At 41.9% G+C, this 24,264-nt stretch overlaps 1 protein-coding gene across 1 annotated transcript in view; it reads left to right on the top strand.

Moving 5' to 3' along the window:
- Ptprt (protein tyrosine phosphatase receptor type T) overlaps positions 1-24,264 on the top strand; it is a 1,128,608-nt gene that overhangs the window by 377,542 nt on the left and 726,802 nt on the right. Inside the window, exons 3-4 of the mRNA XM_052184183.1 lie at positions 2,405-2,676; positions 13,310-13,391. Of these exons, the coding sequence (XP_052040143.1) occupies positions 2,405-2,676; positions 13,310-13,391 (354 nt within the window). The remainder of the gene's footprint in view (positions 1-2,404; positions 2,677-13,309; positions 13,392-24,264) is intronic.

Below are 24,264 nucleotides of genomic sequence, written 5' to 3'. Positions count from 1 at the left end.
TTCACTTCTCAGGCCATCTCTCTTTCTCAAGTTAAATGGCTGCTCTCAGTGGCAAAGACAACCCATCACTTTGTGAAACTTGTGAGCAATAAGTCATCTAACAAGGAGGCCAATCAGAAGCCTGCATGTAGAACAGCAATGGCAGGCATGGGTGTTGGTTCAGTCTTATCTCTGAGCCTCAATTCCTGCTGTTTCTTCCTTGCTACCTCATTGGCAGCTTATAATAAGTAGGTAACTGCTGTAATAGGAAGGCATCTTTCCATTACCTCAGTAACTCCCAGGTCAAGATGGAGCGTTCTTCACACTCTTGACAACTCTTGGTCTACATCTGCTGGATAGTAACCCAGGAGCTGTCTGGGTTTTCTCATTAGTAGGTCACTGATAATCTGACTTTGGTTTCTTCTGTCCTTGTCGTCTGGCTTCCTTTTTGAATCTTTTTAATATGAACTCATCCAACTGCCCCAGTGGTCATCCCAGAAGAATAGCTCTGTCTCTAGGAATTTGGGTTGGGTTAGAAATGGAGAACAGAGCTTTTTAATGTTTGGATGTAGGGCATGCTGGAAGCCCAAGTTGGCATCAAGACTGTTATTTTCTCTAATCCAGCTTTGAGGGCAATTGTATAAAGGTTTTAAATATAATTTTCCTTCTGTGTCCACTTGTAAATTAGTTCAGAACCCAGGAGACAAGGTGCAAATGGTCTGTACTGTCTAAACCCCATACAAGATGTGGATAGCCTAGCCCTTATTAACTTACGGCTCTTCGTCCTTTTGCTATCACAGTGAGCAAGGTGACTTATGGCTACTGAAGTGGCTTATTTTGCCTGGGGATAAGGGGTTTTAGATTTCATTCAGAATGAAGGCTTTAGTGATCACAATAAGATTTCAAAGCAATGCTGGTTTTCTAGATGAAAAACATTTATCACAGCATTACTCGAGTTTATCTACTGTGTTTTATGATACATTTTATTCAGTAGAATCATACAGTGTTCAAGTCTCTGAGTTTAGCCTTTCCCCTTGATTGTGAAATTCTCTTAGATATCCTAGCTGGTGCAGGCTTTGAGAAGCTGCCGGCAGTGGCAAGGACTCACTTTGTCTCTGGGCAGTTGATTTCATTTTGCACAAATTTCAGTGGTTATAAAAACTCTAGCATAACGAGCTGAGGGGTATCTCTTCATAGTGATGGGTCTGCATCTTGTTCTTGGCACACTTTATTAATTAGCCAGTGTCACAGCCACGTCGTATGAACACTCAGGAGGAAACCCGTGGCAAACAACAGTAAACACTGATTCTTACACACATGGATCTGAGTATCCATCACAGTTTGACTGATACAGGTTAGATATGTTGACCACATGGCTATGCTTTCAAGTGTCACAGCTTGGCTCTTTATCTGTGTATGTCAATTCTTGATCCCAAGCCAACTGGGACACCAGATTCTGTGTCTCAACAAACAAACAAACAAACAAACAAACAAAAACAAACAAACAAGAAGTTAAGCCTAGCTATAATGGCAACTTTAAACATTTGTTTGACTTCTATTAACAAGTCATATGATGAAGCCTGGATCAAGAGATAGCCTCTGCTTCTATAGAGGGAAATATAAAGTCGGTGCCAAAGGGTTTGGATCTGAGTTCGAGGTCAGCCTGGTCTACAGAAACAAAAACAAACAAAAAACCCAACAAACAAACAAACAAGCAAAAAAAAAAACAAAGGGTTTGGATCCAGAAGGGGTGAAAAATAAGAGAATTTCTATTTGTCACAACAGTGGAAAGAGGCTCACTCCTGTCTGGGACACAGCCTTTTGCCTGCTTAGAAGCAGTTATGCTTTCTGCAAATAGATACCTAATGGTAACACGAGTCTCCGAGCTTAGTGAATGCCACTCACTTTACATTCCTCCTCAAGCATCTGATAATAGGTTCTCATACTCTTTTGGGGATTTATTTCTCCCTTGGATATGCTCTATTCATGGACTGTGTCCTTTAATATGGAAACTCCCCTGCTGAGTGCGGAACTCCACATGGAGCCTGCTCATACACAGGACTGTCCTATATTGTAGGGGTTCTGCCTAGACTGGAACAAGCCTAAGCTTCTATGAGGCAACTTCCCCATCTCATTTCACCTGTAGAGACTGCAGTTGACTCTTTTGCTGGGCATAGTACTAGACATGCTTCTTGTGTAGTAAGATGCTCTTGTTCTTCCAATACCACACAAGTAGGGATTTTAGCCCTCGGAATAGAAGTCCTCAGACTCGGAGAAGAGATATGGCTTCTTCAGAGTCAACCTGACCCTGTCACTTAAAGGGATGTTATTTCCAACATCCCTTCTTGGAACCATGTATAGGTATGACAAGGGTTCACAAGGACGTTTTCTCTCTTTGTCTCTGTTACCCACTATGGGTCTCTAGGGTCCTTCATGATGGTGAACAGCTCTGGAAGGGCTTCAGGCCAGAAAGCCCATCTTCTTCTGCCAACCTTGAAGGAAAATGACACCCACTGCATTGACTTCCATTACTACTTCTCCAGCCGAGATCGCTCCAGCCCGGGAGCCTTGAATGTCTACGTGAAGGTGAATGGTGGTCCCCAAGGGAACCCTGTCTGGAACGTGTCTGGGGTCGTCACTGAGGGCTGGGTGAAGGCAGAGCTAGCCATCAGCACCTTCTGGCCTCATTTCTACCAGGTATGCCTTTACCTTCTCTCTCTTTCTAGCGGGTAACAATTATACCCTTTTATGGCCCTGCCTTTCCCAGAGTGGATAGGTCTAAAAAGGACCTCACTCATTTAATTTTTCAACTCATACTGAAGAATGAGGACTTCTCCAGGAATGCAGAGGTGATGTAGGACAGCCTCTGCCTCTCTGGAGGTCATCAGGAGGAGAACAATGTATAAATAAACAGTGCCAGCATAGCAGCTTACATGTGGCTCCCCAAGACTGGAGGATTGCAGGCACTGGAGCCTCTTATAAACTAACAACTGGATTCCACATATGAAGATTGAGGTTCAAAGAGAGATGGTAATTAGTCAAGCAGAGTCTATTTGACTGGAAGGGCAATAAGATAGCTTCTAAGAAGAGAGGACAACCAGGTCCAATTTGGAAGGCTGAATTAAAACACACTGGAAAGGTTGGATAAGGCACTGGAGATGTTCCTGAAAGTGGATGATGAGAGATTTTGTGGAATTTGGAAGCTAAGTTCTCCTTTTCTTTTTGTTTGTTTTGTTTCAAACTTTTGTTACTACTATTGAGGTTTTTTGTTTGTTTAGTTGATTGGTTTGGTTTTTTTCTTGAAGCAGGGTCAGAGTATTCTGAAATCCACAATGCATTCAATATTGGCCTCGAAGTTATATCCATCCTTCAGCCTCAGTGCCCCTTCCCCCCCCCCCCCGCCCCACCCCCAAGTGCTAGAACTTCAGATGGATGTAATCACACCCAGAAGAAACAAAATCCTTTAAGGATGTCTTGCTGAAGAGATATACAGGGAGCTGACCTTGCAGAGCATGCAAGTCGTGGGGATTTGAAGGCCAGGTTAACAAGCAGTTCCTATAGCCACCCTGGTTCACAACTACCAGTAGGGCAGAGGGGACCATGTTCTCCTAATTCATTGTGGGCCAAACCTTCTACAAGCCAAAATAAACCATATCATTGCAATGCCAAACCGCTGTGCTTGCTTTGAACCCCATGCTCACTTGTCATTCTTTTCCCCGTGTGGATGAAGACAAAGGTTGCAGAGTCACACCAATGTTTGTAGGGGTACAAATCCAGGCAGGTTTAAGTCAAAGTTACTGGGAAATTTTCTTGAAAACATATTCTTAGTTAAAATCCGCACATCATGGAATCAACCCCTATTTAAGTATGCCACCCAGTGCTTTTTTTAAAGTAAAGCCATTGTATCCTGCATTCACCACCATCAACCATTTTATATCTTCATCATCCAGCGAGCTCCCTTGTTCCCTAGTCTCCGTCTGCATTCACCCTGATGGAGGTTTTCAAGTAAGAAAGTACCACAAATCTGCATCTTGAGGAGATTGTTCTAGTGTTTGAAGAAGATAGCCCCAGGGTGACATAGGAGTGGCCAGGGCTTCTTAGATGGCTCTGAGTTCCACACCCAGTGGATAGTTCTTTCAGTTCATCAGGGTTAAAAATGCTTTTCTCTACTGAGCTTGATTGTTTATATCATTAAGGCAGCTTCAACCCTATTTCTTCTTTGCTTTGGAAACTAAAAACCAGAATTTAATACTCAATTACCTTCAGTACTTAGCCCACATTTTTGCCACATCTATTTCTCATTTTATCTCCAGTGAGTTGTGATTTGTTTTTAGAATGATTGCATTGTCCTCTGTTAGGCACTTCCTGTAATTCCTATAGAATTAGAGGGAAGAGAATGATGATGATCCTGATGGTGATGCTGAGAGGATGCTGTTGGTGATGATGATAGTGATGATGATGGTGGTGATGATGATGATGATACCTACCATTTGTTTAGTGCTTACATTACAGACACAGTATAAAAGATATATCAAGTGGAGCCCTACTTCCTCTGTAGGAACAGCAATGTCTTGCCAAGGAAATTGGCTAAAAAGGGACTGTTTTAACATGTGTGTCATTAACACAGGGATAGGACATGCTTTATGGTAGATGTTTTGATAAAGATGCCTTTGACCTCATTATATTTTTTAATCTTTTTTTCCCTTGTAAAGATGGTATTGAAAGTAGTACCAGGTTCACAGACCTGGATCTGGCATTCACAGTGTCAGATATAATTCAGAGTTCACAGTATTTGCAATTTACAAGGTTATACTTTTGGCATGCACTGTGTGCTTTGTAAGTAACACCCATCATAGACTCTTCGCGGCAGTGCAGAGCCAAGTGTACAGATAGGCTGACTACAAAATGTATGCATACTCACAAGATATGGTATAAATTAAGGCTGTGTATTACGTATCCAAACAGCTCAGCTTATCATTTATCACCAATTTACCTTATGAAATACTCATATGGCACAGCCTGCACCAGGGCATGCCAGGTGTCTATGTTGCCTTTGGGGGTATATCCTTCTGTTTCATACCTACAGGACTGAGGCGTGATGTTCTTTTTGCTACTTCTTGGGGGAGAACTCACACTGGTTGTTATTTGAGGTGCTATTTAGTGAAGGTGAACTGTTCCAGGCTTGGGGAAAGCTTTGTGTTATATTCCATCTAGATACAGCCAGCCAAGTAGGGTACTAGGGAGCCAGAATGAAATCTGTGTGTTGGTATTTAATTTACTGTCTACTGTGGACATTTGACCTTAATCTACTTTTAGCGTATTCACATCTTTACATAGAGGTAGTATTCTAAAGAATGGTCTCCCAGTTTCCTGGTTTATCTAAGATAGCCCAGTTTACTCCTTCCATCCTGGTAAATTGTTGAGCATCATGAGACCATCGGGATTGCCAGATTATACAGTGTCTATGTCCATAGAGGTTTACAGCATGTATTTTGGTAGAAGTGACTTTGGCTTATCTCTATTGTGCACCAGACAGAAAATGTTTTACTTTGGTAAGCCCTAAGGTCTCTGTTGTCATTACCTAACTCTGTAAGAGTGCCACGAAAGCAGACCTCACAATATAACGATGAATAGATGTAACTGTTTAAATAGAGGTTTACGTGTAGCAATAACTGATGGCCCAAGTTGGTTTCCATGCTTTAGTTTGCTGAGCTCTGATGTGGATGGGGCTGAGAGATACATTACAGAGTCCAATGGCACACAGCAAGGTATTGATGCAACTTAAGTTCCCTGGTCACCAGAATATCCCTACTTTACTGCTGAATATGAGCATCTGCCATCTCCATAAATCCACAAGTCCTCTCAGTGAGACCTCAGGCTCCAACCAGACCTTTTCTAGAACCTGTCATGAGTAGATACAAGATTAGAGTCATGGCTTGAGGTATACTAAACAGGTAATTGACACAGAAAATGGACTCTCCCACCATTTACTCTGCCCTTTGATGGTGACTGAGGAAGAAAGTAAAGGCCCATTTCTGTGGCCCTGTGGTAAGCCTCTTTCCGTACTTCATGCATCTGTATTAGAGGCGCCCTATATTTGGTGGCAGCAGACCCTGTTTTCTATCTAGGGGACATTGTTGGTAAATCAACATTCCAATAATTCTGCCTGGGTTCTCCATCTCTGAGCTTGATGTCCTGGGTTTTGAGGAGGCGCTTTTCCTATTCTTGGAATGTGCTGATTTGAGGTGTGTGATATCCTGTGTCCTGGCATCTATCATTTAGGATCCCAGTGGTCTCAGACGTAAGACAGAAAGAGGAACAGGATGGGTGCCTTTCTATGCTAAGCTAGATCCCAGATGAGGAGGATTGTCAGGCTTGAACTGATTGGAAGGAAGAAGGAACAGACATAGAAGGAAATGGAAAAAGTGAGGAAGCCATCTTTAAAGAAAGATGATGCATGGTTTGGCCTATCCTCTTTAGCCTCTGTGCCTTTTCTGAGGAAAATAGACTGACCAAGAGACTTCCAAATTATTTCCTGCATCCTCGCGTTTCCCCTGCTCTGAGCTTTGTGATGACAAACCACTCGTTTGTTGAGAGCAGCATCGTGACAAAAGCACACGCCACTTCTACCCACAGTTAGCCATTCCCGGATAGTCACATGGCCATGAGCACAGTCAAGCACACACATATGCCCAGAGTCCTGCCTCTGCCCAGATGCAAGTACACACACGCATAGGTGACAGGATGAGAAAGGGGACCTTCCAAGAGACATGGAGACAGGAGCGAAACAGGTTTTTTTTTTGTTGTTGTTTTTTTAAAGAATTCTCCATACTTTCAAGCTCCAGTCCTGTGCATTGAGCCAGTGGACTGAGTCAAATTCAGTTTCCAGCGTTGCTGGGTTTTGAACCTCATGGGTTTGTGTATTCATTTATTAAAGTCATATTTCACAGTCCTAAAATTGACTTTAGCTCTGTAATAAACAAAAATGTCATCTTTCATATTACTGGGCTTTTGACTGCTGGGCCCCAGGTGAGAAAAATCCCTTCACAGCCCTCCCCACTCACCCCACCCTGCCTGCCTCCCAGGGGGAAGCTGATTTACTGCCCCGGGAAGCCTTATGCTTCTGATCTATGCCTCTTTCCAGGTGATATCAATCCTATTTCATATTTTAGTGGTTCTCAACTTTTCTGCCCTAATATTGAGGGGAAAGTAAGACTATTACTAATTTTTCAGCTACCTGCTTACTCTTCTCTCCACTTCCTGCTTAGGTGAAATGGCTTTTTGTTCAGCACAGAGACTTGCCCCATGGATGTTGCTATATTTTTCCAACCCAATTACCTGGTAAAGGAAATCTCAACTCAGTCAGTAACAATACAAGCTATAAGCCTAGATTGGGCAGATCTCCCACTATGCTACTCTATTCTCATCTATATTATCCCATATAACTTGCAGTTTCTCCAGTCCTCGGGCTTCTCTCCATCCTCTGTAGATCCTCTATAGCTCCTCCCCTTCCCCTGTAGATCCTTTTCCCCTCCCCCAAACTCTCAGCTCCTCCTCCTTCCTCCTGCCCAGTCATTGGCTCTAGCCTTTATTTGCAAGGTTAAGGTGGGGAAAGGGTTCACAAGGCACTTGAATACATGATTAACATCTCTTTTGCAGCCCCTCCCAGGAGTGGAATTAATATCAAAATACAAGCCCATGGCTGTCCACAACACATAGACCCTTGAAATGAAGGTATTGGCACAAGTCTTCCCCAGAGTTCAGTTCCTTTCTCAGGATCTTCCTGGAAGTTGGTACTCTACATTTAGTATTGACAGTAACAATTCAGGAGGTTTTCTCAGAGCAGCATGTCCTCTCTTCCATCCTTCGAATCCCACAATTCTCCTGTCCCACATGAAATGTCCATCTCTATTATACAGCAAGTGTTCTTCCTTCTACATAGGCCTCTCTGAGCTGGCAAGGGAAAGAAAGCCCCTTGATTGGACTGTAAGCAATCGTCCCTATAGTATCTCTATAGTACTCTTCCTCAGAGAGACTCTGATAAGCCAACATTTTTCTCTTATCTTTTAAGACATGTTTGCAGCATTTTGAGATTTTTTTGCTGTGTTTTCTGCAGAAGGATTGGGGAAGATCAGAGAGAAACCCCATGTCTCTTAAGGCATGACCTGACATGTTTATCTCCTTCCCCAAAACATGTCCAGCACGATTTTATTTATTTATTTATTTATTTATTTATTTATTTATTTATTTATAGTTTAAATCAATTCTTTCTGAATCTTTCCTGGGTTTTGACTGCACAGGGGCAAGTTTGAAACAATCTGCATAAGTCCCACCCACTTGACACATGCATCAGGAAGTCTCCAGCAGGGCTTTAGACTCAAATCAGCTGTAGTTAGTTGATGGTAGGTTCTTTACAGCAGCCTTGAGACTGAGTAGTGTCCTTCAGAGGTGCTTGAGATACGAGGATCAGCGTTTCCATTGCGATCTTTGCATCCGTGGTCCCTGTTCCTGCGAAACTCCTTTGCCTTTCTGGGCATATGGCCCACTTTACCACCCCACTCCACCCCTTCCCATCCTGCTTCTGGGAATTAGCCAGCTCTAGAATATTCTCATGCCTTCCACTATCTCTTCTCACTTTTCATGACCAATGATAGCCATTATCTTTGTGTTGAGAGCTCCTGCATGGGCCTTTCTTTCTTAGAGGACACTGGCATCCACCTCTGTGATGTCTGTTCTTAAGACCTAGCCATTATCAGCATCTTCCATACCAATGCAGTGATTGGGCAGTCATTGCCACCCAGAGGGTCAGGAGTACTGGAGTCTTCTGAGTCAACTCTGAACATCTACCATGACATTTAAGAAATTCACACTTAAAGACTGATATCATTCCTATTTTATCTTTTATTCCTATTGAAATCACTTGCCAAATTTTTTGAAGATGATTTGTTTCTTTTCTTGGCTATTAATAATTATTTGGAAACCATGCCACCCCAAAATAGAAAGGATATGCTTCTGGGATATATTCACATGTGTCATTTGGCTCTCAATAGTTTTCATACTCTTGTTAACACAAGAAACATATTATGACATAGTTATTAAGATATATTGTATAGCTTTTAAAAACTTAGGAAATTTGATTAGAAAAATGAAAAAGACTAAACCTACACAATTTTGATCATTGGGAGATTTATTGGTGTTACACTGTAACCTCGCTTATGATATTTTTATAGATCCATGAGCATTGAACAGAAAATTAACACACTTAGAAAAAAATATATTTGCTGCATTGCTTTTTTCATTTGATTGATCAGAGACCAAGACATAGGATAAAATCTTTAGATGAAAATGTAAAAGCTTTAGATTTTCTTTTCCCCATTTTCACTTGCCTTTCAAGTCTCTGAGTTTTAGAGACCAAGTTAATCTCCTTGATGGTTTATATTTTTCATTTTGGTTAAAATTCTACTTTGAAACATTCACATTATTTTTCGAAACAACTGTTTTCTGTTCACTTACATTTTTCTTATTGTGTCTTTGTTCCACTTGTTATTTGTAAGGTTACTAAGTCATTCTGCCTTAGGTGTTTATCTTACAGTATTCAATTAGACTTTGATTATTTAGACAGTCTGGTTGTTTTCCTCTATTTTAACCCATTTATATTTATTGTCAAAACAAACATTTCTTTTGTATTTGTCATTATTTTTGTTCCACAGTGTGAATACTTTTTTTGCAATTTCTTTTGAAATATATTTGCTGCACATACTCTATTTTCTTTTAATTTTTCCTACAGACTTTACTTTGGCTTTTCCATTAAATTATTTAAACACTCAGACACACACATATACACACAACACACACATGCACACACACATAGATACCTTGTTCTTTATGGAAAGACTTCTATACATAGTCTCTTCTGTGGGATGAAAGAGATGCCATTCCTTTATTTCTGCATGGTCTTTTGTTTGTTTTAGCTTATGCACAATTCCAAGTGTTAGTTCTCTCTAAAGGACAGGACTGTACCACTTTAGGAAAACACTTTTTGAGAAGAGAAACAACTGTCTTGTTATGTGACTGTCGCCACCCCCCCCTCATTATTTCTCAAACCTCTCAGATTTCACAGATAAACTTGACTGCCAAGAAAACTGCCCCATTCACAGCTATTGCCATATTCTTCACTTGCTCTCTTTGTATATTTTTAAAGCTCTGGGGCCAACAGCATTGGGTTCACTGGCCTGACCAACATCATTTCCTATAGAGATTTCCTGTCATTGATATCATCACCCACTGTATTGTCTAATTGCAGGCTTGAGCTGAGTAATACAGACAGGACAGGGGGTTCATTCTGGACATCATCAAGGTAGTAGATATAGAAAACAATCACAGAGTGAATCTAAACATTGATGCTGATACCTGACTGGCTTTGACCCACAAATGGCTCCTTCCTATGATCTGTCTAATAATGGATATGGAAAAGTAGGGCCGTATCTAAGAAATTCTAGTATGGTAGAATCAAAATAAGAGATGAGTTTGTAGTAGAAGCCCATAGATGTGCCCAGATGCCATATAATAGCACTGCATTACAAGAGGGATGTCCCATTGGGAGGTACGATAGATTTGAAATATGCTCATAGCTGTTACATACAGCTTGCAAGTGAGGCAATTTTATTAAGATAAGTGGGTAGAAATTCTGAACTGAGGGCTGTTTTCCTGATGGTGATTGGTGTTCTGACTAACGACTTAGGACAAAGAGCTGGGCTTGACATTACCAATGAGTTGGCAGAGGTGGAAGGGTAAGTGTGTACAGACAATGAGTAGAGGAAGCCCAGAATCCAAAGGGATGGAAAAGAAGGAATGCCTATAAATGTGTGATAGGATAGCCTCACATATATGAGAAAACCAAATGTGTAGTATCTGTTGAGCTCAAGTAGAGACCCAGAAATTTGTGCATAGCGACAATTGTATTAGGATTGTAATAAGCATTATAAAAGACATTTAATGAGAATGCAGTTTGCAGATGATATGATAGTATCCATAAGTAACCCCCAAAATTCTGCCAGAGAACTCCTACAGCTGATAAACACCTTCAGCAAAGTGTCTGGATACAAAATTAACTTAAAAGACATCAGTAGCCTTCTTTTATATGGTAAATGGGCCAAGAAATTAGGGGAAAAACACTCTTTAAAATAGCTACCAATAATATAAAATATCTAACCAAGAAAGTGAAAGACCTATATGACAAGAACTTCAAGTGTCTAACATTTTAAATAGGATATTAATTCTCTCCTGGTATATACGTGGTATATACTGCAATTCTAGGTGCAGACACTAGGACTCAAGACAGTAAGTTCCTGCACCTGGACGTCAAGAGTCCTCTTTCCTCTTTTATAAAATTATAATTTTTTAATTTGTGAATTTTATGTGTACATGTATGACTACATGCCAGCAGAGGACATTAGTCCTATGTAACTACAGTTATAGAAACTTGTGAGCTACAATATGGATGCTGGGAATTGAACTCGGGAACTCTGGAAGAGAAGCCCATGCTCTTAACTGCTGGGCCATCCCTCCAACCCCACCATCTTCCTTCTTAAAATAAGAGAAAAGTTGGAGGTGGGGGAGCTTCATCAGATTTAGTAATTAGAATATTAGTGTGTGTCATGAAAACAATCTTGAGAGAAATATTTAATAAAGATTAGGATTTTATGCTTATTATTTTATGGTGGAAGCAATGAAGTGTTAGGAATGGCTTATTAAAAACTACTGAGAACTGTAATTGAAATGCAACTGGTCACAGAGAAGTACTTGCAACTAAGAGGTAGTGATTCAAGAATAGGAAAAAAAAATTATATATGTTAAGATCAGAGGGAAAAGAATAGAGCCTGGAAATACAGGAGAGCAAAAGAAGGCCAAAAGGAGCCTAGGTTCTAGAATCCACAGCAGGGGTCAGCGAGATACTGAGACTGCATGCAGAAATCGTGGTTGGCGTGAAGGAAGGTTAGGTAAGGTGTGGGTAAGGAGTGAGAAGTCAACCTCTCCCATCTTCTTGAAGCTGTAGAGCCTTCTGGGATTGGTTGAGGGGAAGATGCAAGAAGGACACTGGGTAGGGTTTGGGCATGGGGAGGGAAGGTCCACAATGGGCTTGAGAAGATTCAAAAGGAGGTGTAAAGGAATTAGTGTTGCAGAGAGAGTCACATGGGTGATTAGGAGCCTGGGCTTTTGGAGAGTGTCAGGAGATCTAGAATGTGTAGACTCCAGGAACTATGTGACTCTGAGGAACCAATGAAAAAGGAGGGTAAGGAGAGGATTGTAGAGTTAGCATCTGACAGAGAATTACTGACAGAGTGTTTGGGAACATAGCTGATGCAGTTTGAGGGAGTGTGAACTAGTACTGTGAAAGGTACTGATGGTGCTTGCACATGTACTCAATCTGCCCCCAGTAAGGGGACAGGGAAGGCAAGGGAAGCTTAGTTATAAAATTCTTGTGGAAGTTTAACGTTTCAGTAGGAATCGGAGAGTAGAGAAGAGAAAAATTCTTGCTTCCTTACACTCCTGTATACAACTAGGTAGATTGCTGCTGGATTCTAAGAGGCGTGATGAAGAAGTCTGGGAAACATTAGGAAATGGCTCAGCCTGAAAGGTGTTTCCTTTGCAAGCACAAAGACTTGAGTTCGATCCCTTGCACCATGTAAGAAGAAGGCAGGTATTTAGTTCCAGTGCTGGGAAGGTGTAGACAGGCAGCTGCTGCCCTGACAGTCTACCATAATTGGAGAATCCCAAGCCAAGTGAGACACCTATCTCCAAAACCACTGAAATGGGTGGCACCTGCGGAACGACAACAGAGGTTAACCTCTGGTCACTAAACACACATACCAATATACACATTAACGTATTCACACACACACACACACACACACACACACACACACACACACACACGGGAAGTCCAAGGTGACTGCAGAATAGCGTCAAAATCAATAACGAAGTTGGGCTAGTAATAAGTAGTAGCTTCTGTAATTCACTTGAAACCACAAGGAGGGAGGTGCCTAGGGCCTTGTTCTGATCATTTGTTGCTATGGTTAAGTGTTATGCTAAAAATCCATTAAACCATTCCACATGGCTGATTTTTCTTGCTGGTCACCAAAGCGTGGACTTTTTGTCTAGTTTGAAAATCCAAGTTACCTAACAGAGTGGTGTACACTCTGAACATAAGACATTGTTGCTTGGTTCTGATAGAAAGCTGACACGGGAAGTGACTGGGGTCTGGGCGGCTTCTACAGGTGAATGCAGACAAGTGATTCTGTGAAACTGACATGAGCCCTGTATATTGCAGGTGATATTTGAATCCGTCTCTTTGAAAGGTCATCCTGGTTACATCGCTGTGGACGAAGTTCGGGTCCTTGCTCATCCATGCAGTAAGTCTGTTGTTTCTCTGGATACATTCTTTCTCCGTTCCAGACTGCGTAGTCAGGAGGCTGCAAACCCCTATTCATCCAGCTCATAGCTATCTCTCACTCACTAGCTCTTAATCCTTCAAAACTGCTCACACAACGCAAGGCAATCAGTTCTGAATAAATCCATAATTTTGCTGGCCTGTTCAACAGGGCATCATCTCCAGGAATTTGTAAGACTGGCAAAACAATTTGTCAGAATCTCTCTCCATTATTAAGGGAGTTTAAAGTCCTGATTGTTTATTAGTGGGATTCAGACCACTGAAGTGGAAGGATTAGAGCCTTTGGATAGAATCTTTTGCAATTGTCTTTTTTTTTTTTAAAAAAAAAAAAGCAAAACAGAACGGAAAAAGAACAACATTAAACATGGAGCAAATTAGCACACTCTTCACCCACAGGGAAAAGAATCCCAAAGCTATTAATTCTTTAAAAATAATTTTAAATGCACTCATCAGCTCTATCCAGGCGTAGGGCGAGATTTCTCATGGTGTTTAGTACTCATGGCAGAGTATCAAGAGTCTTCATTGGCATGCTGCTCCTCCTTCAAGCTCCCCTTCATGCAGTAACACGTGAATGTGTTTCAGCAAAAGCTACAGCTCCTGCCCGGCCTGGTACAGGCAGCTGTGATGACATTACCCCTATGTACTGACTGGTTTTATGTTTTATGTGTCAACTTGACATAAGCTGGAGTTATCACAGAGAGATGAGCTTCAGTTGGGGAAGTGCCTCCATGAGATCCAGCTGTAAGGCATTTTCTCCATTAGTGATCAGGGGGTAGGGGGGTTGTGGGTGGTACCATTTCTGGGCTGGTAGTCTTGGGTTCTATAAGAAAGCAAACTGAGCAAGCCAGGGGAAGCAAGCCAGTAAGACACATCCCTCCATGGCCTCTGCATTGGCTCCTGCTTCCTAACCTGCTTGAGTTCCAGCCCTGACTTCCTTTAGTGATGAACAACTGTGTGGAAGTGTAAGCTAAATAAACCCTTTCCTCCCCAACTTGCTTCTTGGTCATGATGTTTGTTCAGGAATAGAAACTCTGACTAAGACAATCTATAAATATATAGTTGGAAGTCTAAAGTTTAGGGATACCTAGGGATCATGGAAGCCACTGTCAGAGTTGGCTGGGATGCCAGGTCCTCAATTTGGGAGTGCTTTTGTCGTAGTTTCCTACCAGTTTCTTGGCTACCATTTGGTTCTACATAACCTCTGAGGGTTTCTCCATTCTCTCATGTGGTCATGAGACATGGAATAAATATAGTTTAGTAGGATAAAATATCCAGGGCAGGCTGACATTTTAAAATTTTAATTTATTCTTTGAAAATCTCATATTTGTAATATAATGTATCTTTATCGTATCTCATTCCCGTTCCAGAACCCCACATCTCCCTCTCAGCTTCATCTTCCTTTCTTCCTTATCTCCCTCCCTCATTCTTTTCTTCCTTGCTTGCTTGCTTCTTAATTAATTATTGAAAACCCAGAGTCTAATTAGTACTTTCCATATATTCACAGTTGTTGTTGGGTTCATCCTTGGGGCACAGGGAGTGGCCAGTGGCTACACACCTAAAAAAAAAAAAGAGGACTGCCCCTCCCCCAACACACTACAGTTGTCCACTGCCAATAGCTCTTCAGCTAGAAGTGGGCTCTCTAGAGAGCTCTTTCTCTGTTCTTGCTAGAATTTTGAACTGGCTAGATTACGTGCAATTCATATGCAGGGAACCATATGACACTATGAATTCACATGTGCAGCAGCTGTGACATGCCCAGAGGCTAGGGATTCACAGACACCCCCCCCTTCTTATCTTACGGTCTCCTGTTCCATTTCCCCAGACTTTCAGGATGAAGATGGGTATGGAGCTCCCATCTATAGCTGAGTTTGCTCTTTGAAGGTTTTGTAGAATTCCCTAATGAACTCATCTAGTCCTGGCCTGGTTTTCACTTGGGAGACCTTACTGTTTCAGTCTTTCTCATTATGGAACTGCTCAAGGTTTATTTAATTTTATATTGATTTAATTTTGATATATTGTAAGCATCTAGAAAGATTCCATTTTCTTTAGATTTTTTTTCAGTTTAGTAGAGTAGGAGCATTTAAAAATATGCTATTACGATTTTTCTGAATTTCACTGGTATCTGTTCTAATGTCTCCCAACTCATTTCTAATTTTACTAAGTTGTGTCTCTTGGTAGATTTGACTAAGGGCTTGCCAGTCTTTCTAAAACCCATCTCATTGTGCTGTTGATTATTTTGTAGTATTTTCTACTGCATTAATTTCAGTCTTGGCTTTGATTGTTTCTTTTCATCTACTACTTGGATGATTGGTTTGTTCTTGTTTTTCCATGGCTCATCATTAAGTTATTTATTTGAGACTTCTCAAAATTTTTGGAGCGGGCACTTACTGTTATAAATAGTCCTCTTAGAACCAGGAGACCAACTTTCTAAAGAAAAGAAGTTTAAATAGCTCCCGGTGTTTGGAGGTTTGAAGGGCATAATACTGGCATAGGCTCAGGTCATTGATGGCTTTCCAGAGTCTGGGAGCAGAACAGAGCATCCTGGGAGCAAGGAGGGCATGCACATGTGGATGCCATGTCTCTGTCCATTTCTTCTAACACAAAGATTGAATTCTTAGAGTTCTGCTATGACGACCTCATCCAAGCCTTATGGCATTCTGAAACAGCCAGCTCTAAATGTCACCGACACATTCTGGCCTCTTTGTGCCACTGACTTTAGGAATTCAACTTTAGCATGAGTTTGGAAGATGATTCATATTCGAACCACAATTATGCTATGGGTAAGGAAGCCTCCTCATGAGGCATCCTATGTCCTTCTCTATGTGCCTTTAGCCCCACCCCACCCCAATACTTAGGCATGAGCCTGTCATGGCCCCATTATGTTGCTTCAGTTGAAATGGATCTTTTCATTTCTGCTACCATTCATTTGTCAGACCTTAAATCATTGTTTTATTCTAGTTTCCTGGGATAAGGCCACCATGGTCTGACTCATTAGCTTAAAGCACATCTCTGGAAAAATGTATGCCAAGTGCCAGGTTTTGAGCAATGCTTGGGGAGTGGGGTTGGGGCACTTGATCTGAGGTCTACCTAAGAGAAACCCACTCTCTCAGTGATCAACTCAAACACACTGAGGTTAGATCCCCTATTACTCTCACTAGTCTCTGGGTTATACCTCAAGTCTTTCAGAGTGTCTTAGATGGTTCTCTCCATTTTCTCATGCCTGGGAAATGTCTCTGCTGAAGTAGAGTTCTTATGAAGTGGATCCAAAGTCCCCAGCATTGCAGGGTTTCTATGGTAGGCGTGTAGACAGGTTTCCCTTGCCTGTTCTGACTGCCCTTCCTCCCTGACTCTCATGAGGTTCACCAGTGTCAGGTGCCCAGTGGGGAATGGTCGGTATTCAAGATTGGACAGGGGTATCTGGAAATATCTCTCTTCTTGCTCCATTTAACTATACATTCAACCCTGTGCATTCTTTGGTTTTGAGCAGTCTTCCCAGTAAATCTTTTGTCTTCCTCACATACTGCACATGCCTCTCCCCATGGAGCGCACTCATCTTTGCTGCCTAAATTAATTATTTTTATGCTTGGACATGGTCTTTCTTGGAGACATGAAAAACATGACACTGTTTTTCCTCTAGCAGAATACAGCATGGTATTCTGTCCTTGGCTCCCAGTGTTCTGTGTTCTAGAAGGAAACTTCACTTTCACTATAATACTCTGTTTTGATATCCCCTAGACTCAACTGTCTTATCTCCAAGTCCTGCACATCACCATCAAATACTCCCTTCTCTTTGTTGTATCTCTAGAGGAGAGCATCCCAGGAGGGCATTTGGATGGCTTTCTACCCACAAAAATTCCTAAGGATCATTGGACATCTTCCCTGTGTTCACTGGGACTTCTGTGAATTTAAGATCCTCCTGATAGCCTCCTCCTCCTCCTGCTGAGAAGTGTGGATTGCATAGTTATAGAATTGCTAAGAGTTGGTTAACCAGCAAATGGACCATGGGATATAACTCTAGAAGACATGACCTTGGCTTTATTTCTGCATGGTGTATTGTGGCTGTGTTCAACCCTAGTGCTTAGGACGCTTAAGCACATCCTTACTAGGACATACAATGTGGAGCTTATGAAAGGGTAGCTGGAGTTGGAGAAAAATCACATTAAGGATATGTGTAAACACTTCCAGTGTGTGTAGACCTCTGAGGTACACCTGCAGCTCATATGCCCAATTCATTCATTGCTAGCACAGGATTCTATCCATCCTTCATCTCAACAAATAAATTATTGATTGCGAACTATGCGTTCAAGAGCTTTCCTGGGAGTAGCAGATAGTTAGGCAAGAAAGGGTTGGCTTTTTGTGCTCATGGCATTTGATTGGCAGTGGGGTGAGAAGGAAAAAAGTAATGAAAGTATCTAATACTAGATAAGCAGTGGATAATTTAGGATAACGAATGTGCCGTGAATACGATAAATATGGGAAGTGGGACTCCGTCAGTAGTGTGCTTGTGGGAGGTGTTTTCAAAGATGTGGTCAGAACTGGGACTCTAACCATAGAAAGGAATTTGCTTTCTAAGAATTTGGGAAGAGTGCTTCTAGGAAGAGGAAATGGCAAGTTTCCAAAGCAGAATCCCTGCCTTGGAAAACATCCCAGCACTGCTAGTGTGTCCTGGTAGATGGAGCCCAGCAGATGATATCCTAGGTGAACCTTGGGCAGGAGACCTGGGACCTCCCCACTCAGGTCCTCTGGCATCATTGTGAGTAGATGTTAGCAGGGAGGCAATATTAGAAAGGCTTTTGGGGGATGGAATAGTTTTAGTTAGCTTGTAAAGGATGCTGTGCAGCATAGGAGTTTGAGTCCCATAGGAAGGATAGGGAAACTCTAAGAAAGAACATTCTAGAACTATGCAAAAAGCAGAGGTGACCCAGAGCAGGATTGTGAAGAGTCAGTCACTCATCACACAGGGAGCATACTGAGCTCGTACTCAGTGTCTGGGATCATGGAACTAAGTAAGAAAAATCCATCGTCTGTCCTCAAAAGCCTCCATCAAAGTGAATGAGATCAAAAAGCGAACAGCTAGTTCTGCACTTATATACTGCATAACAGATGGTTTATTGCTTTGCAAGGAAGGACTGCCGTCAGGATGTGCCAGAGACTAGGTGGTTTAAGTGATCACTAGATTTTCCAGTAGCCTTTGTGACTAGGAAGTCAAGGTGGAGGCACTGACGGTTTTCCTTTGGAGATCCTCTTCCTGGGCTTACAAATGGTTTCTTCAGTACAACCTCCCATGGTCTTTCTATCTGTGTAAGTCCTTGGTATCCTTTTGTGTACCCACAATTCTTTCTGTAAGGACACTAGTTGGGTTAGATCAGGGTCTACCCAACAGCTTTGTCTGAGCTTAATCCGTTCCCACAAGGCTCTGTTTCTAGATTCAGTTACATCCCATATTTGGGGTTCTGGAAGATAGCAGCACTGTGGAGAAACAGACAGGCAAAAGGGCACTTCATTCAGGCCCTGGAGGTAACCAGGCTTACTTGATTGCTTGCATTGGGAGATAGATGACTGCTTCTGTATCTCTGAGAATTCTTGCTGACTCTGAGGTGCTGACCACAGGTCTTGGGGCTGCTTATGGGGTTTACACATGATGTAGCCTATGCACTTCCTGAGCTGTCCAATGTACTGCTTGTGTTTCCCCCAAAAGCTCAGCCTTTGAATTAATTTCCCTCAGACATTTCATTTTTAAGATGCATGCTCTACTATGTTCATAGCAGCCCTATTTGTAATTGCCAGATGCTGGAAAGAACCCAGGTATCCCTCAACAGAAGAGTGGATGCAAAAAATGTGGTATATCTACACAATGGAGTACTATTCAGCCATTAGAAACAATGAATTCATGAAATTCTTAGGCAAATGGATGGAGCTAGAGAACATCATACTAAGTGAGGTAACCCAGACTCAAAAGGTGAATCGTGGTATGCACTCACTAATAAGTGGTTATTAACCTAGAAAACTGGAATACCCAAAACATAATCCACACATCAAATGAGGTACAAGAAGAAAGGAGGAGTGGCCCCTTGTTCTGGAAAGACTCAGTGAAGCAGTATTCGGCAAAACCAGAACGGGGAAGTTGGAAGGGGTGGGTGAGAGGACAAGGGGAGAGAAGGGGGCTTATGGGACTTTCGGGGAGTGGCAGGCTAGAAAAGGGGAAATCATTTGAAATGTAAATAAAAAATATATCAAATAAAAAAAAGAAATACAAAAAAAAGATGCATTTTGCTATGTCTTCAAACGTTCTGAGTTTCCACTTCTGTTCTTCAAAATATTTCTATTGACATATGACCAGAGTTTATCAATAAATGTTTCAATTAATTATTCTAAAAGTTGTGGGCAGATGGATCATCACTAATTTGCAGTTTTATGCTTTGCACGTTGAAGCTAGGTTTAAATGTTTACTTCAAACTTCTAAAACAGTTACTAAAAGTCAGGCATAATCTTCTAATAAATTATTTTTTCTTTTATAATGGAAAACTTCTCATCTATATTTTATAGCTCATTTAACTTTTTTGTGTGGTTGTTATTATTCCAAAAGTATTTTGGCAGTACCCACCATCCACCGCTGGGTCTAGGTGTCAGCTGTTAGCTGAGGCCACCGCAGTTATAACTTTGGTAAATGTCAGCACACTTTGCCACATAGTTTCAAACTTTCTAACTCCCAAGTTGACTTTTAGAGTTTTTTTCCAACCTCTTTTTGCCCCCATCACTGCCTTGCAGGGTCCTGTCTCTCAGCCCACAGAGCATCAGCAACATTGTTTCTAATGGATGTAGGCGCTTTCACTTCAATTGTGTGGCTTCCCGCTGAGCATTGTCAGGTTTAAAGAGCGAGATAAAGGGCACAATAATATGTCTTCAGATGCTGCACTGACATCTGCAGGAGTTTAAATGTCACCAGCACCAAGGCATTTTGCCCCAAATACACAACCAGTTTCCTCTTAACCCTGTTCAGCAGGTTCCCCTTTTAGGGATGCTCAGTCTCAAGGAGGACTGAGAGGTGGGGGAAGGCTGCCTAAAGCTGAGCTGCTGGCTGCCTGGAGGACCTGAGGTCACTTGCTTTTTGGTTGAAGGTTGGGTGAGTTGAGGTTGGTACAATAATTTCATTCACATAAAATGCAAAGGCAGAGGGAAGATGATGTTTGCAGAAGAGGAGAACAGGAGGGGAAAAGCCAGACCAAACACAAAGCAGATTCCAACAGAAAGAAACTGATTGCAAGACTCAGTGATCCAGGGTCTCAGAGAATAGAGAAAAGGGTGAAGGTCTATGGAGAGAGTGCAGAGTGAGAAAACAGTCTAGAAAAGTTCCTGCAATTCAGTGGTTCCCACAGTGTATGGAGGGAGGAGAGTTGCCGCTGGATTTGTAGGTCCAGAGAAGGCACAACTGTCTAGTGGGGACTGTTTCAGGAGACTGAGCATAAGAGCAACGTATCAGATGCCACAAACTGGTGGGACCTGACTGCTGATGGGTTTGGCTAAGACCATGGTGTTCTTATCAAACTTAGTCAAAATTTTAGGGTGGGAGACTTCACATAAAACACAGACTTCTCATGTTTCTAGAGCAATCAAATGATAGACAGCTGTGAGCAAGGTACTCCTGCCCCCTCCCCCCAACCACCCACTCTCTGCTGGCCTTTAGAGTAGTGAGATCTCCCTAATTCCCCTATTTATCCACCACACCTGAATTTGCCAACATTAAAATGGGTACCAAATACTGGTCCTCACTCTTCCAAATGGAAGAAAAAGAAAGATGGAGCAAGAGGGTGGTGGCTTTGTTAGTGTTGATTTACAGTGGAATCGCTTGGTTAATTTTGATAGCTGTCTGGTTTCTGTGAGGGTTCAGGCTTGATGTGTCTGCTGGAAATCAGGGCTGTCAGACTTTCCCCAGCATCTTAACACCTGCAACACCCACATTCTGGATATAGAAGGGAGAAAGGGGCTAGAATGAAAAAGGAAGAATCAAGAACGGAGCTCTGGGGCTGACTGGGACGAGAGAAGAGGCAGAAACAGGCAGGTGCCAATCAATTTTTTAGAAGAACTAGCTCTGACTGCACATGTTCCAGAATTTAACCACTTGTCACATGCACATCCGTGTAAGTAAAGAGGGACCTTTGTAAAACACACAAGACATCTTAACTTTGGAGCCAAGATATACTCCCTCCATATATAGGAGGAGTTTTCCCTTCCCTTTTATAACCTAAGCAAAATTAGACCTGTAAGGTTTGTTCCATTTGTGGCTGAAGAACTGGTAGTTCCAAAAATAGCTTCACAAAATTATACAGGAGCGCCAAAGGACAACAATTTCAAGCAATCCGAGCATCGTGACATTTATCACATTGGTAGATGCAGGATTCTTGAACTTGGAGACGGACAGCAGAAGTGGTCTCACCTGGGCCTTGGACCCTTGACACCTTAGCTGCAGGGTCCTGACAGCAGCATCTGAACTGTTGTCAGCTGGTTTAAAAACATGAGCAGATGGTATACACTTTCTCAAGGCAAGTGTCCTTGATCACACTGAAGTCCTTGAGTTTTGGAGAGTCTTCCTGGTGGTGGCATATTTTGGTAGACAAAACCATTCAAAACATCCACAGGGGAAAGTGGCATGGACTGGGTTCCTTGTAAACTGTCTGAAAGCAAACAGAGAAGTCAGGAAACTCACACCATCTACCCTGGAAGTTCTTTCTCTGCACTGTGAGGCCTGTCTCATGATACCATCTTCCTTCTCAAGGCAGAGAAGGCAATAGGGTGGCTAGTTTGAAATTGAGTGTGGGGCTCAGATGGAACTGGATTGAATTCTGTTTCTGTCTCTGTAGTTTTGGTGCCTGGTGTATGTAGTTTCATTTCTGTTGTGTGATAAAATACCCCGATAAAAAGCAACTTAGGAGAAAAGAATTTATTTGGCTTAAAATTCTAGGTTACAATCTATCATAGTCGGGGATTCAAAGATGGGCAAGAAGCAGATACACAGTCAAGCATGGAGGGAAATGCACGCACGCACCACATCCTTGCTTGCTTATTTCTCTGCTGCTCGACTTCTCCAGTTATAAAATGTAGGATCCCCTGCCTCGGAAACAGCATCCTACCCATACTGTGCTATATCTTCCTACATCAATTAGTGTAATTGAGATAATCCCCTACAGAAAGGGAACACTTATTTCCTGCTGGTGGGAATGTAAACTGGTACAACCACTATAAAAATTAGTGTTATGGAGAAAAAAATTTTTGTATTAGTTTGGGTTCTCTAGAGTTACAGAACGTATGGATAGTCTTTATATAGTTAGGGAATTTGTCGATGACTTGCAGTCTATAGTCCAGCTCCCCAACAATGGTCAGCAGCAGCTGTGGATGGAAGTCCAAGGATCTAGCAATTTCTCAGTCTCATGAGGCAAGCAGGCAAGGAAGAGAGAGTAAATCTTCCTTCTTCCAATGTCCTTATATATCTCCAGCCAGTGTATAGCCCAGATTAAAGGCTGTAGGTCTCCAGCAGAGGGTGTGACCCAGATTAAGGGCTGCAGTTCTCCAGCAGAGGGTGTGGCCCAGATTAAAGGTGTGTGCATCCATGCCTTTAATCCTGAATGATCTTGAACTCCGAGTTCTCCTTGTCTTAGCCACTATGCTTCAAGATCTCCATACCAAGATCCAGGTCAGAAACTTATATCTCTGAGCCTCCAAATTAGGATCATAGGTGAGCCTTCCAATTCTAGACTGTAGTTCATTCCAGATATAGTCAAGTTGACGACCAGGGATAGCCACTACATCTACCCTCAGAAGATGGAAATAGATGAAGTATAGGATCCAGCTATACCACTTGTGGTATAGACCCAAAGGTCTCTCTACCTTATTACAGAGATACTTGCTCATGGATGTTCAATGCTGCTTTATTCACCCTAGCTAGTAAATGGAAACATCCTCAGCTGTCCCTCAGCTGAGGAATGGATAACAAAAATATAGCGTTATACAATGGAATATTGAGCTACTAAGAAAGATAAACTTATAAAATATTAAGCTGTTAAAAAATGAAATCATGAACATCTCAGGTAAATGGGTGAGTTCTAGAAACAATGATTCTGGGCCAAGAAAGACAACCGTCACCTCTACTCTCTCATTTGTGGGTGTCAGCTTTGAGTCAGATGTGTGTGCTTTGTTTGAAATACCCAGAGAGACTAGGAAATCAGTAAGGGGCCATGAGAGGAAGGGCTCTTTTAAGAGAGGAGAGACAGAACATTCCTGTAAAGGATTAAAAAGGAAGAAGAGGACAGGAAGGGTAAAATCTGAGTGAGACATGGGAGGACAGTGGAGAGGAGAGAATCTGGGGAGGGAAAACTGAAAAGTAAAGACCTTTGAATAAAATTATATGGAACCCTACAGTCCATGCTCCCAGAAATACATAAATAAGCATAATATAAAAGAATTTTAATAGAGTTACCCTGCAAGAGGAGGACAGTGCCCCAATTAGAGACCACATGCTAACAAGTAAAATCCCCAAGTAACAGAAAGGGTTACCTCTTTTCGAGTTGTTAGCTGATGGGGTCCTATAGAACCTCAAGCATTATAGGCTATTGTCAATATGCTTTAGAGATCGATGAGAAGACCATATTTCTGAAGCCTCTAGAACATAAGAAATCAAGCTGGAACTGACCTGGAGCTTTCACATTGCTGGGTAGTGCTACGCAGGATACAGAAGGAGAAATTTAATTAAACCAAAAGTGTGACAAAAACAGACCAAAAACTATCAGTTTCACACAGTTTTGAATTCTGAAATAATAGGAATATGAACTTGTGGTTAGATA

The sequence above is a fragment of the Apodemus sylvaticus genome, chromosome 5 (genome assembly GCF_947179515.1).
Source record: "Apodemus sylvaticus chromosome 5, mApoSyl1.1, whole genome shotgun sequence".
NCBI lineage: Eukaryota > Metazoa > Chordata > Mammalia > Rodentia > Muridae > Apodemus > Apodemus sylvaticus.
This window is presented reverse-complemented; position numbering and strand designations above follow the sequence as displayed.